This window comes from Poecilia latipinna, unplaced genomic scaffold, assembly GCF_001443285.1.
Source record: "Poecilia latipinna isolate Pla-1442-1.1 unplaced genomic scaffold, P_latipinna-1.0 Scaffold1277, whole genome shotgun sequence".
NCBI classification, from domain to species: domain Eukaryota; kingdom Metazoa; phylum Chordata; class Actinopteri; order Cyprinodontiformes; family Poeciliidae; genus Poecilia; species Poecilia latipinna.
This window is the reverse complement of record NW_015113893.1, coordinates 174,369-187,324: the sequence shown is the minus strand read 5'-3', so window position 1 is coordinate 187,324 and position 12,956 is coordinate 174,369. Positions and strand designations below refer to the sequence as shown.

General features: G+C 38.7%; 1 protein-coding gene across 3 annotated transcripts in view; it reads left to right on the top strand.

Moving 5' to 3' along the window:
* Window positions 1-334: 334 nt before the first annotated feature.
* Window positions 335-12,956, top strand: part of LOC106961216 (von Willebrand factor A domain-containing protein 7-like) — a 14,864-nt gene continuing 2,242 nt past the window's right edge. The window contains exons 1-17 of one of the 3 annotated variants that reach the window (XM_015054788.1): window positions 336-402; window positions 1,934-2,112; window positions 2,203-2,469; window positions 4,123-4,213; window positions 4,348-4,479; window positions 4,622-4,808; window positions 5,715-5,884; window positions 7,447-7,559; window positions 7,643-7,759; window positions 8,219-8,428; window positions 8,521-8,653; window positions 10,056-10,193; window positions 10,317-10,409; window positions 10,481-10,758; window positions 10,873-11,166; window positions 11,247-11,563; window positions 11,647-12,105. In XM_015054788.1, the coding sequence (XP_014910274.1) occupies window positions 369-402; window positions 1,934-2,112; window positions 2,203-2,469; window positions 4,123-4,213; window positions 4,348-4,479; window positions 4,622-4,808; window positions 5,715-5,884; window positions 7,447-7,559; window positions 7,643-7,759; window positions 8,219-8,428; window positions 8,521-8,653; window positions 10,056-10,193; window positions 10,317-10,409; window positions 10,481-10,758; window positions 10,873-11,166; window positions 11,247-11,563; window positions 11,647-11,740 (2,847 nt within the window). In that variant the 5' untranslated portion in view covers window positions 336-368 and the 3' untranslated portion in view covers window positions 11,741-12,105. Of the gene's footprint in view, window positions 403-1,933; window positions 2,113-2,202; window positions 2,470-4,122; window positions 4,214-4,347; window positions 4,480-4,621; window positions 4,809-5,714; window positions 5,885-7,446; window positions 7,560-7,642; window positions 7,760-8,218; window positions 8,429-8,520; window positions 8,654-10,055; window positions 10,194-10,316; window positions 10,410-10,480; window positions 10,759-10,872; window positions 11,167-11,246; window positions 12,106-12,956 lie in introns of those variants that run through there. The other 2 variants (XM_015054787.1, XM_015054786.1) reach the window with 2 other exon arrangements.

Below are 12,956 nucleotides of genomic sequence, written 5' to 3'. Positions count from 1 at the left end.
GTTGGGTAGCGGAAGAGGAAGAAGAAACATTGTAACGGTTTTCTGTGTGTCTGTGCCCGGCTGCTTCTGAGAAGAACAAATCCAAAAACAATACACACAGCGTGGGGCAAATAAAGTTGCCGAACTGAAAAAGGACTCCTGTCTGTTTTGTGAGTGCAACACAGCCATTTTTAAAATGGCAGAGGTCAACCTTCTTTGACATCTGTCCACTCCCACGTTTAAGTTTTTATTTCTGCAACCAGTAGGGTTGCAGGTGATCATACAGACACATTTCTGTGTCATCTACTGATTGGTATCATGCACATTGTCCGGAAGGCTCCACCCTCTAAGAAAAGAACAATATAAATTCGTTCCCATCAACACTGCAGATGCATCCCCATCAGGGCAGCGTCAAGACTTCAGGTAAAATCAGTTTCAGCTGGTACTTCTATCAGTTTATTGGTTTTACTAGATTTAAGTTTTAAATGAAGATTAAGTTGTAATTAATGGGAAAGCAGAGAAAGAGGAAAAAATGTTATGTTATCTATTGTCATTTTTGTTATAAATTGATCTGTTTCACTAGTAATCTAATCTGTGTGTAAAGAAAACTAGCTAGAGTCAGATAAATAAATTCATCTTTAAGTGATGACATTAAGTAAATATGTGGAGGACAAACTGCAAGTGGCCTGTCTGAAATAATATATACAGTAAATGCTTCATAGCTGGAAAAAAGAGCTAAAGCAGGACAGGAAGGGATCATGTGTCAGTTTATGCTTCCATCACATTTTTGGTAACAGCTGTTTGATAATTGCCCAGCCTCCACATTGTGTTCATGTAGATGTGACCATCTTGAAGAACGGAAATAAAGTTTGAGTAACTACTGAAACTATGCATGAACATTGATTGATTTATTTGTTACCAATTGAAGAATTTATATAAATTGGTTAAACTATTTTTTTTTTCAGAATGAAGGACAGTTGACGAACTAATATAACATGTTTAAACATACATTTAAAATAATTTAAATTCAATGTGTATTTTAAATACACGTAAGTGATAATGTAATTTTGGATATTTTAGTTTTTTAGTTTGGAACAACTTAAGAGTTTGGAATTGACTTTCTGTAGAATTAAGTCAAAAATATTTTAATTATTTATTATAGAAAAATAGATTATTTGAGTAAGAGTGACTTTAATTTGCCAAGTTAAACACACTTAATGAATTGTTATAACAACTTGGTTAATTCAGTTGGATAAAGATAAAGTTCAAGTTGGTCAGACGTAGGATAAGGAACTGGCATTGAACTCAATAGTTTCAGGCAAAGTGAAAGTAAAAGGTTCATTTAGTTAAACATTTCTAATTTTTAAGTTGAACACAAAAAAGCAAGCTGTCATCACTAAACCAAATTAACTAAGTGAGAGTAATGTAAATAAGTCCATAAAATGGACCACAGCTAAACACACTCGTTAGAGTGCAGATGTATATCAGACGCGTTTCTTTTTGAACGAGTTACTGCAGAAACTGGTCCGAACCAGTTCTGGTGGGGGATTGAGAACTGTATCGTTTAAAAGCTTGCTTGTACTCTTTGGTTTTTGATCTCTGTGCCAAGGGCCTTCAAAACATTGTTGTGGCCTTTTGAATAAATACAATCACAAAATGCATTTTGTTGTTCTTAACTGATTCAGTGCCTCATCTTAAATAGGATTATTATGTTCATATCATTAACAACAAAGACAGTTTTATCCCAGAGACAACATTGTTGTACGGACTACTGCGCTGAAAATACCATTGTCATGAAGGATTTATATGCATGACACTTAAATTACAAAAAATATTGGATCTAATTTGCATACTTTAATATTTCAGTGACAATTCATATGCAAGACATTGTAAACTTTATTGATAAAAAAAAAAGTTATAACCAATGTTTTATTTTCTGTATCAGGTTTTGCAGTAATGTTCGTGTCGGCAGTTTTGTTTTTCCTGGTTTGGCAGACTGGAGTTCATGGCTTTGATATATCTGAAGGAGCGTCTTTCACCCATCAAGACATCACAGAGAAAGCTATCCTAAATGTCACTGCTCACGTGTGCCGTAGCCTGGCTCTGGCTGAGGGCAAGGACTTCACCTTTCCTGTGAGAATGAAGTCATGTTATCAATATTTTCCCTCTTATTCCTAAAATCAATTATTTACATTAAAATGCCATGCATGTGTGTCTCTGCAGTCTCTTACTACTTCAGATGTTGCTGCTGCATGCAAAGTATCAAAATCCTGCAAAAGTTTCATCAGTGCCATCCAGACAGTGACAAATGAGAATAAGCAAACAGACTTTGTCTATTTTTGGAGTCCACCTCATCACTGTGACAATGAAAAAATAGCAGAAGGACAGAAACTCATCACAGATGGTTTGTCAGTGGTAAAAGCTGCCAACGATGAGCAAAACTTTGCTTCAGCAACATTGTCTCTGGGAAGAATTCTCCACACCGTACAGGTATTTCTGTTTATATCTTGTATTATGTGACTGTTTATATTTTAGCCTGCACTCAGCCTCGTGGCAACAACTCAAAGCTTACTAATACTTGCAGGCTACCTTTTAAGAGATTTTTTTTTATTTTTGGTAAAAGTAAATATTACCACATTTACTAATATTTCATATTTCTTAGTTGTATTTTGCTGAGTTGAAAAGGAATGAACTTTTATCAAAACACAAAACGCTCCAGACATTTCATGCCATTTGTCAATGTTCAACCACAAACTCCTACTTTTTGAATTAGGATTTTATGTGGTAGACCAGGGGTGGGCAGCTCCAGGCCTCGAGGGCAGGTCTCCTGCAACTTTTAGATATGTCTCTACTTCAACACACCTGAGTCAAATAATGAGGTCGTTAGCAGGACTCTGGAGAACCTGACTGCATTTAGGAGGTGATTCAGCTGTTGGATTCAAGCGTGTTGGACCAGGGAGACATCTAAGAGTTGCAGGACACCGGCCCTCGAGGACCAGGATTGTCCACCCCTGTGCAGTGCACAGCTGCAAAAAAGATCCATGGTTTTTGATTTGTTTTATAAGTGAAAATCTGTAAAGCATACTTTATATTTGACAAATGTTGCCAAACCATTTGGCAGAAAACTCTGTACTCAGTCCTGAGCCGCATGGTAATACAAGTCCCAGTATCAGGCTGTGTAGAGGCTTTTTGTCATAGGAATTATTCCAATAAACTGCATTGAAATTTGTGGTTGCAATGTGGCAAAGAAAAGTGAAAGTACTTTGAATGTTGTTGCTAGAAAATAAATATCATGCACTGTAAAAAGAAATTAGTTGAACCAACTTAGTTGAATTGCTTCAATTGGTAACAAGTAATTCAATTAAGTTTATCCAACTTAATTTATTTTTATTATAATAATAGTTCATTGTGGCTGCAAAATGGCACACTTGGTTGCACAGTTGCCTTGTTCTCTCTGGGTACTCCGGCTTCCTCCAACAGTCCAAAAACATAACTGTCAGGTTAATTGGTCTTTCTAAAGTCTTCCTAGGTTTGAGTGAGTGTGTGTGTGTGTGCATGAATGTGTGTCCTGTCTGTCTCTTTTTTGCCCTGCGACAGACTGGTGACCTATCCAAGGTGAACCCGCCTCTCGCCCGGAACGTTAGCGGGAGAGGCACCAGCACCCCTCCTGACCCCACTAGGGACAGGGGTGTCTGGAGAAAATAGATGGATGAATAGTTCACTGTGTGCTTACTCAAATCATTTAGTTTACTTAAAATAAAGACGTAAATAAATAAAGGACACCATTATTAGACAGCCAGACAAATTTATTTTTCTAAATTGTTATTTTTAGCTAAATGCTGTTGTTTACAGGCACCAAAGGGCCTCCTGACGCACAGATAAAAATAATTTTTTTAGAAAATGGGGAAAAAAGGGCACTTGGGACATAAAGGGGGCAGGAACTCTATACTCTACTGCTCACTTGTGGCAGAAATTATTATAAACTATTAATGAAGTGAATTGTTAAAATGTTTTATTTTATCTGTAAATTATTTTCCTTTAAATGTAGACTTTCAGTTTAAATGTTTTGCTGTAAACATTTAAATTGTAAGCATATTTGCTAAGCAGTTTAATTACAGTTACTTTGTTTTTCTTTTGACAAAGGACTTCTACAGCCACACTAACTGGGTGGAAATGGACCACCATCTTCCAAACTCTAACTTGATCAGAAACACTTCTGTTGGGAAGATAGCAGGTGAAGACATTGTGCTACATATTAGAAAGTGATTGTTTGAGTAAACTTAGAAAATGTAAAATGGACACTTATTTATGTAGATTTCTGTACTTGCATTAAACCATTTTCATATTTTAAAACATCTGGATCTGCAGCCATAACGAGAGCAACTTGCCGCAACTGTGATGGAGAGGACTGCCGCAATAATATTTTAGAGGATGTCATAGAGGAGCAAATCCTTACTTCGGGATATTTTTCACTTAGTCCCTTCTCTTCGAAACCAGCAGGTAAACATCTTTATTTGATTGCCAAATAGTATATACTTTACTCTCCTGCCCACTTGTGGCAAGAAAGGTAAAAAAAAAAGTTTACATTTGAAAAGTGTGTCAACAACTAAATATTCTTTGTGACTTGCATGATGATGCGCAGGAAAATGCAGCCATGGAGGGTTTTGGGATAGAACAGAAGGAATTGAGCCTATAGGTGGGATCAATAAAGACAGTAATACTTCTGAACATGGACATCTTCACAACCTAGCAGCAAACGTGGCGATAAGAGCAACCAGTGAGCTGCTAGAGGACGTTCGCAGTTCTGCTGGAGACAGAGGATTCCTTCAGTAGGAAACAGTTTATTTTCTCTTGACTTAAATGTAAAGCAGCATTTTATTTGATGCAGTGTGCATACTAAGACTGACGTGACATTGTCATAAACATGACATAACACCTGTCATGAAGTTGAAAGAGTCTTCATTAATGTTTACAAGTTGTAGGTTCCTAAATAATGAAGCCATAAGCCTGAGGCTCTCCGTCCTTCCCCTTCGGTCCACTTGACGACGAAAACGACAAAAAACCAGTCTGGGTCCTCTTGATAAAGGTTAACGGTTTACTTCAAAAAAAAAAAATAGTAGAAATGTTACTTTTCCACAAAAATAGTAGAGTACACAAAAAAGACGAAAAGGCGCGTAATGTGTGGCTCCACTCCAACTGCCCAACTAACTCAATCTAGCCACATCCTCGAATCCTTAACTGCAATTAGATATGCAAATTTACAAGAAGGCCTTAGTATAGACCAATATAACAAATTAGTATGCAATAGAGATTTAACTAGTAATCATTTTTATCCAAATACATAAATTAACATAAGAAATATAAACATGATTTATCCTAAAGATCTGAATAAACTAAAACTGAATTTAGGCTTCTACACAACTGTTGTCATAAAGTGTAATTTGATAAATAATGACATTTAATGCAATACTGCATTAAAACATATTAAAAGTCCATTAAAATGGTAAATTTGCATTAAATATGTCATTATTTGTCAAATGACGCTTCATGACAACAGTCATAAATATTCATTAAGACTCCTTCATGTTCATGACAGGTGTTATGTCACGTTTATGACAATGTCATGTCAGTCTTATGCACACCCCGTCAAATAACGTGCTACCAAATGGAGCAACAGCATGATGGAAAACAAACGACTGGTTTTAATTGTCTCCATTTTGCTTGTTGCACCTCAGGATGATGGGACTCTTCAAAGGGAAACCACTTTGTTTTTCCATGGACACGACAGGAAGCATGGGGGATGACATTGAAACAGTGAAGAATGCCACATCATCGATTATTGACAGTAAAGTGGGAACAGAAGATGAACCGTCCATTTACATTCTCGTTCCATTCAATGATCCAGGTAGAGTTTTAATGTTGAAGACTAGGTTTTCCTTACGGTTTTGTCCTGAGTATAATACTCTATGTTTACACACACATGGTGTGTAGAAACATGTAAACCAAATGGTTACAAACACCATAAAAAGACGTATGACAATTTTTGTCCTCTACATCTCCAGCTTCAGGTGCAGTGCTCCTTCCTCCTTATGTAATCTATTTCATAAAATGCAACAGTCCCTCGTGCAACAAAGCACCCTCACAGCATGATGCTGCACCTCCTGTTCTTCACAGTTTGGATGGTGTTCTGTGGCTCACAAGCTTCACCTTAATGTAACAGACAATATATACAAACACTTCAATCTTAGTTTAATCACAATACATGTGATGACATGTATTGAGGAAAATAAGTGTTTGAACACCCTGCGACTTTGCAATTTCTCCCACTTAGAAACCATGAACAGGTCTGAAATGTTCATCTTAGGTGCATGTCCACTGTGAGAGACATAAACTACAACAACAACAACAACAAAAAAATCCAGAAATCACAATGTATGAATTTTTAGTAATTTAGTGTTACTGGTGCAAATAAGTATTTGAACACATGTGAAAATCAGTGTTAATATCTGGTTACAGTGCCATTTGCTGTAGTTTTTCACCAGGTTTGCACTACAGCAGGGATTTTGGCCCCTTCCTCCACACAGATCTTTTCTAGATCAGTCAGCTTTCTGGGCTGTTGCTGAGAAGCACGGAGTTTGAGCTCCTCCAAAGATTTTCTATATGGTTTAGGTCTGGACAATGGCTAGGCTACTCCAGAACCTTAATATGCTTCTTACGAAGCCACACTTTGGTTATCCTGGCTGTGTGGACTGGATCATTGTCATGTTGGAAGACCCAGCCACGGCCCATCTTCAATTCTCTAACTGAGGGGAAGGAGGTTGATCCCCAAAACCTTGCAATACAAGGCCCTGGTCATCTTCTCCTTAATACAGTGCACTCATCCTGTCCTGTGTGCAGAGAAACACCCCCAAAGTATGATGTTTCCACCCCCATGCTTCACATTAGGGATGGTCTTTGTCCTCCAAACATGGCGAGTGGATTTAAGACCCAAAAGTTCTATTTTGGTCTCATCTGACCACAACTTTTTCCCATGACTCCTCTGGATCATCCAAATGGTCATGGGCAAACTTCAGATGGGCCTGGTCATGTGCTGATTTAAGCAGGGACATGCATGATTTTAAACCATGTCATCGTGGTATATTACCCAAGACATCATGATTACCCACAGTAACGTTGGAAACTGTGGGGCCAGCTCTCTTCCCCATATAATTCAAAGACATTAGACTTCTGAATTTATGAAATTATCTAAAAATATATTTTCTTATTCTGGCATTTAGTAAATAGGAATATTTAAGGCAAACCTAACTGAACTAAAACAGGAAAAGGCTGGTCTGATTCCACATCAGGGAGTGAGGGCAAAATGGTTGTGTTTTTAAAAATAAATATGTAGTTTCAATGGTTCATGTAATCTAGGAATAATAAATGCACTAAAACAAGCAGAAATCTGTGTTGTCCTTTGAATCACAGATTTTGGGCCTCTAATTCGGACAACAGACCCAGAGGTTTTTAAGCGTCACATCAACTCACTAACCCCAAGAGGAGGTGGAGATGCTCCAGAAATGAGTCTTTCTGGACTTCAGGTGCTTTGATTGATGGTTGTTTACAAGCTGCTGATTTCAAAAAGTAGCTTTAGATTTATTCCTTCTGTCCCTGCTTCATACAGCTGGCTTTAACTGCTGCGCCTCCCAATTCGGAGATCTACGTTTTTACGGATGCAGCAGCTAAAGACGAACACCTGAAAAACACAGTTATAGCACTCATAGAGCAGACCAAGTCTGTGGTGAGTAAATCAGCTAGTTGAATTATTTGTTTCCTGAAAAACTCAACACATATTCTAAAAATATTCTTTAGCTTTAAAATACAGTAGCTTTGTAAAATAGTGCAGAGATACTTAAAAGCACACACTAAAGATAAACAAGTTAAGTGAATAAACAAGAGAAACAATTTTGGAAAAATGGGAAACATTTCTGCTCATGTTGAATTAAATGACAGAAAATGTCATATTAATAACTGTGATATTAATTAGTCTTGATCTTTTGTCATTTCTAAATCCAAATGGTTTCACAATTTAGCAGCTACTATAAATTTGCTAAGTTGACCAAATGAGATTCGCATTGAGTCAGAATAATAATTTTTGATTATGTGACTCATACAGAGCATTTGCAAGCTCTCAAACTAAAGGGTGCACTGTGAACTGTTATCACAGTTGGAAGGTTGACCCACCTGAAACCTGTTTCAGGTGAACTTCATGATAACTGATGTACTTGGCCTTCGCCGTCGAAGACAAGCAGACAACAACCAACAACAACAAAGTGTTCGGATGTCGAGAGCAGGTGGTCAGTTGTACAGAGACCTGGCTCAGGCTTCAGGAGGTCAGGCTGTTGAAGTCACAAAAGGTCAGCTGCTGGAGGCCATCAACATCCTAACTGAATCCACCAGCTCCTCTCAGGTTTGAAAAACATGTTCTTAGTTACAGCTACTACCATCATTTGTTTTTGACATATAAAGATTTCAGAATTGAACTTATGTTTGATTTTACAGATTGTCCTTCTGCAAGCAGCCAGAAACCTTGGGATTGGTGAAAATTTCACTTTTGCAGTTGATGATTCAACACAAAACGTGAGAATTTACATCACCGGGGTTTCTGTAGGGTTTACTCTCATCAATCCCTCAGGTATTTAAATACATTCATACAAGAAAAAATCAACAATGTCTTTATATTTTATGGTTTATCAATCAAAGCCAAAATATAAATGGTCAGTTTAACAGATTCAAATAACATTTAAAACTATTCTGAACTATTCTCATGTGTGATGAAATGGCTGACTTCCTGTCCCATGCCTAACATGACCTTCAAAATAAAAGACGTTATACACTGACACAAAATTAGCACTAAGAACCAGTAGCGGAACAAGTCAGCGTCGGGCCGGGGGGCAGGGCTAATGACCGGGCCCTATACCCAAATAATAAAGCTCATAATAATTTAACTTTACAACACAGACATGCCCGCAACAGCGGAGCTTCCAAGTTTCACCACCACAGAGAACGACTATGTCATTCTGAAATCCATCTGACATGAAGTACAACAAACCAAGAGGACCACAGAAACATCAGGCTACTGGAAACTAACGATGAAACAACACAAATTCAAATCAGTTCAGAACCGCGGCGTTGAAGCGGGTACGCAGCGGCACGCTCCGCATGCGCAGTGTGTCGCAGCACCTCGTGCACCTCTGGATCTTTGTAACTCGGCGCGGATCGCGCGCGCCGCCGTTCACACAAACTGGACGACCTGGAAGATGGTCTTCCAGGCGGCTACAGTGTAAACCTTAGCTATAAACTCCATACTGCTGTCTTGGCTCACACCCGCTCAACCTGAACTGTTAAAAGCGCGACTATTACTCAGCCTTCAGTCCCTTGACGTCACCGCTGTACCACCGACAGAGAGAAAAGGGGATGTAAGCTAGGCGGCTGGGCTGATACAATTTACAGTCTACAGTTAACTCACACTTTGTGAATAATGTCAGCGCTGCTACCTGTAACTAGCCCGGCTCCTTCGCTGGGCTGGCAGTTTTGGCGGGTCTGAATCGCTGCCAACAGAAAAGTCCGGTTCATCTCCAAGACAAGGAACAAAATATGCGTCCAGTTTTTGGCTTGTCCTTGCTCTCTTTTTTCCATCCTTTTTGCCGCTAAATGGAGCTCCACTCATGTTAACTAGTCCGTAAAAATGCTCGATAGTTTGTCATCTGTTGCCAAGTGACTGATGATGACGTTGATGGACGGTTGGTGACAAGCTTTACCCAGAACACACTGGGAGACAATAAGGACGATCCACTTGTAATTTTGTGTCTCATAAAGTTAAATGTAAGTGTGAAAATCAAGCCAATCATGTCGCACAACATTTTATTCAGTATTTTACACCCGCTATGTCACTAAAATCAATTGGTCTGGTAAAGTTTTTAGCAACCATGAGTCAACAATGACTGGGGAAGCCGAAACATTGTTGTATGTTGAAAATAAAAACTTACTTTGTTCAATTGTTTGACTTGTTTGCCCAATTTTCTGGCTTTTTCTAGGTGTGACCAACACAACAGGATCTTCAACATTTTCTTCCCAGTTGGTTGGAAACCTCCAGACACTGCAGCTAAAAACAGAAACTGGAGTGTGGGAAATTAGAATGGAGTCAGGAAATCCCTACAGTCTGAAGGTTGTAGGTGAGACCTCTGTCATTTGATTGAAAAAAGGCCTTTAAAGCAACTTAAAAATACCTGTCAAAAATGCTTAGCCAGCTATGTGTAAAGACTGCTTGTTTTCAATGTTTTTTTCTGCGTTTGCAGGAGAGAGCTCCATTGACTTCCTCTTTGACTTTATTGAAGAGTCAAGTAGCCGATTTGGAGGGTATGGTCTGATCCAGAATCGTCCCACCGCTGGTAATGAAGACACAGTTAACTATCTATGTCAGAATAAAATAGTATAACCTCCAGTTTTCTTGTCTTTGAAGGACAAAATGCCAGTCTGCTGGTGACTCTGTTTGGAAGCGACTCTGCCACAGTGACAGAGGTCATGCTGGTTGAATCGTCGGGTTCTGGTCAGGTTAACGGCACCGTGGAGGCCCAGGGTGGAGGAGAATATATCATCCGCTTCAACAGGATCCCATCGGTTGAGTTTGTTGTGCTTGTGAAGGGCCAGAACAACAACGGCGTCTCCAGAGCTTCTTCAGGGATCTTCCAGAGACAGTCGGCCACCAGCCTGAGAGCCTCTGGTCTCACTGTCACTGCTGTAAGCAAACCTAAGCAAAAGAAAATTTAAATCAATGGTCCAAAATCTTTTGTAAACAGTTCAATTCACACTACTGTCCACCATGTTTAAATTCCTCTTTTTGTTTTTGTACAGGATGACTTAGATAGGGTGTTGGAGCCAGGAACACCTCGATCAGTTTCTTTCTCTGTGATGACAACTGGCGAAGGAGGAAGCTTCACCATTCGAGCCACCAATGACCAAGGCTTTAACTTATCTTTCCCCTCCAGTTTACAGCTGGATCCTGGAGTTAGTGCTAATGGCACAGTGAGCATCACAGCTCCTGCCGACACTCCATCCGGTACTGGTGTCACCTTGACCATTGAGGCCGTGGCTCCTGGAGGTGCAGACAGCAACTATGATGTCCTGCGTCTAACCGTCCTTTCAAAAGTAATGTCTCATTTTGTTTTCTATGCATTCTGACATCATTGAGGGTAAATATTGCTAATATTTTCCTGTCACTCTCACAGGTGACTGATTTCACTCCACCAGTGTGCCAGCTGCTCAGTCTGCAGTCCAACTGCTCTGACAGCTGCAGCCGGTCAACATGGGAGCTCTCTGTCCATGTCACTGACGCAGCGAATGGGACGGGTGTGGACAGCGTCAGTCTCAGAGAAGGCAGCGGCACGTTGAACATCAGCACAGCAGCTGATAATACAACTCTAGTGTCTTATGTGGCTTCCTGCTGCTCACCTGATGTGCAGCTGGTGGCTGTGGATCAAGTAGGCAACATGGAAATCTGCAGTTACTCTGTCCGCGCAAATGTCACTCAGGCTGTAACAACCAGTCCTGTAATAACCAGCAATGTAACAACCAGTCCTGTAACAACCAGCAATGTAACAACCAGTCCTGTAATAACCAGCAATGTAACAACCAGTCCTGTAACAACCAGCAATGTAACAACCAGCAATGTAACAACCAGCCCTGTAACAACAGCTGTCACAGCTTCCTCTACAAGAGTTGATTTCTCCGTGTCTCTTTGCTTTGGTTTCTCAGTCCTGAGCTTCTTGCTACACTCTCTGAGACTGTGATCCTGAATTTTACAAAACAGATTACTGGTGATGGAAATGCAGTAAATATTATGTTCACTCTGGTGGCAGGTATTATATAATTCATACCTAATCAAATGTTTAAACACTTTTTGAAGCTAAATTAAGTCTAAGTTCTGCAGTTGAACATTAACAAAGTTTGGTGACAAATTAGTATCCTTGAAATTAATTGTTCTAATCTTTATGTACTCTTCATTAATTATCTTCTAAAATCAAGTTTTAAGAAAGTATGTAATTCCTGACAATAATTAAAATATAAAAACTGAGTTTTTACCAAAAAGTTGTTTTTTTTCTGCTTGAGTTCAGAAATGCCTCTACATGAAATAATTCAAAAAGCTCAAGTATTTAAGCCAACTCTAAATGTAGCACTCGAGAAAGAAATGTATTAAAACACTCAAAGGTGAATCCCAAAGTGATCAGATTTAGCAAAGAGGTGAGACTGAATCTTAAACAGGGAGATAAAAGTTACAAACAAATTTAAAAAAAACACTAAAGATTAAAATTTAATCTGCTTTAGTCTGTTATAAATTATGGAAATCCCTGCTCTGAATCTGCTGCTTTTTGAGTGACTGGTTAGTTTAAATTTTTACTTTTTATGTCTGATAAACTAGAAATTTTACTTCTGAAAATACCAAAGTCCAAACTTCATATGAAAGCACAAACATCTAAGATTAGGTAATAAGAAATGCAGCAATTGTTGCTGTTAGTTAGCACATGATCAGTTTATTCACAATGGCACCAAATATCCAAACTGTGGAGCCACATATACCTTCAAGGTTAGGATGTCAAAGAAGACATTTATATTTTATTTAAACAGACAAGAGCTGAAAAATCATTTGCACACTTATGTACACTGCTAATTGTGGTGTTTGTGTATCTTTTTCAAGGACAGTAGGATTTTTGAGACGACGTCTTTGTAATCTGAAAATCCCACAATATTTCTGATCAAAATCAAGTCTGTCTCACAAAGTGCTGTCTAGTTGGTGTATCTGTCAAAGGTATGAGCTCTAAATATTAAGTAGTTTATAAGTTAAACCCTCTAACTTTCAGGCTTTTATATTTGAAGTAAGAATGGTATGTTTTGGTTCACAGTATTACACAATACAAAAATGTATATATTAAAATAAAAAA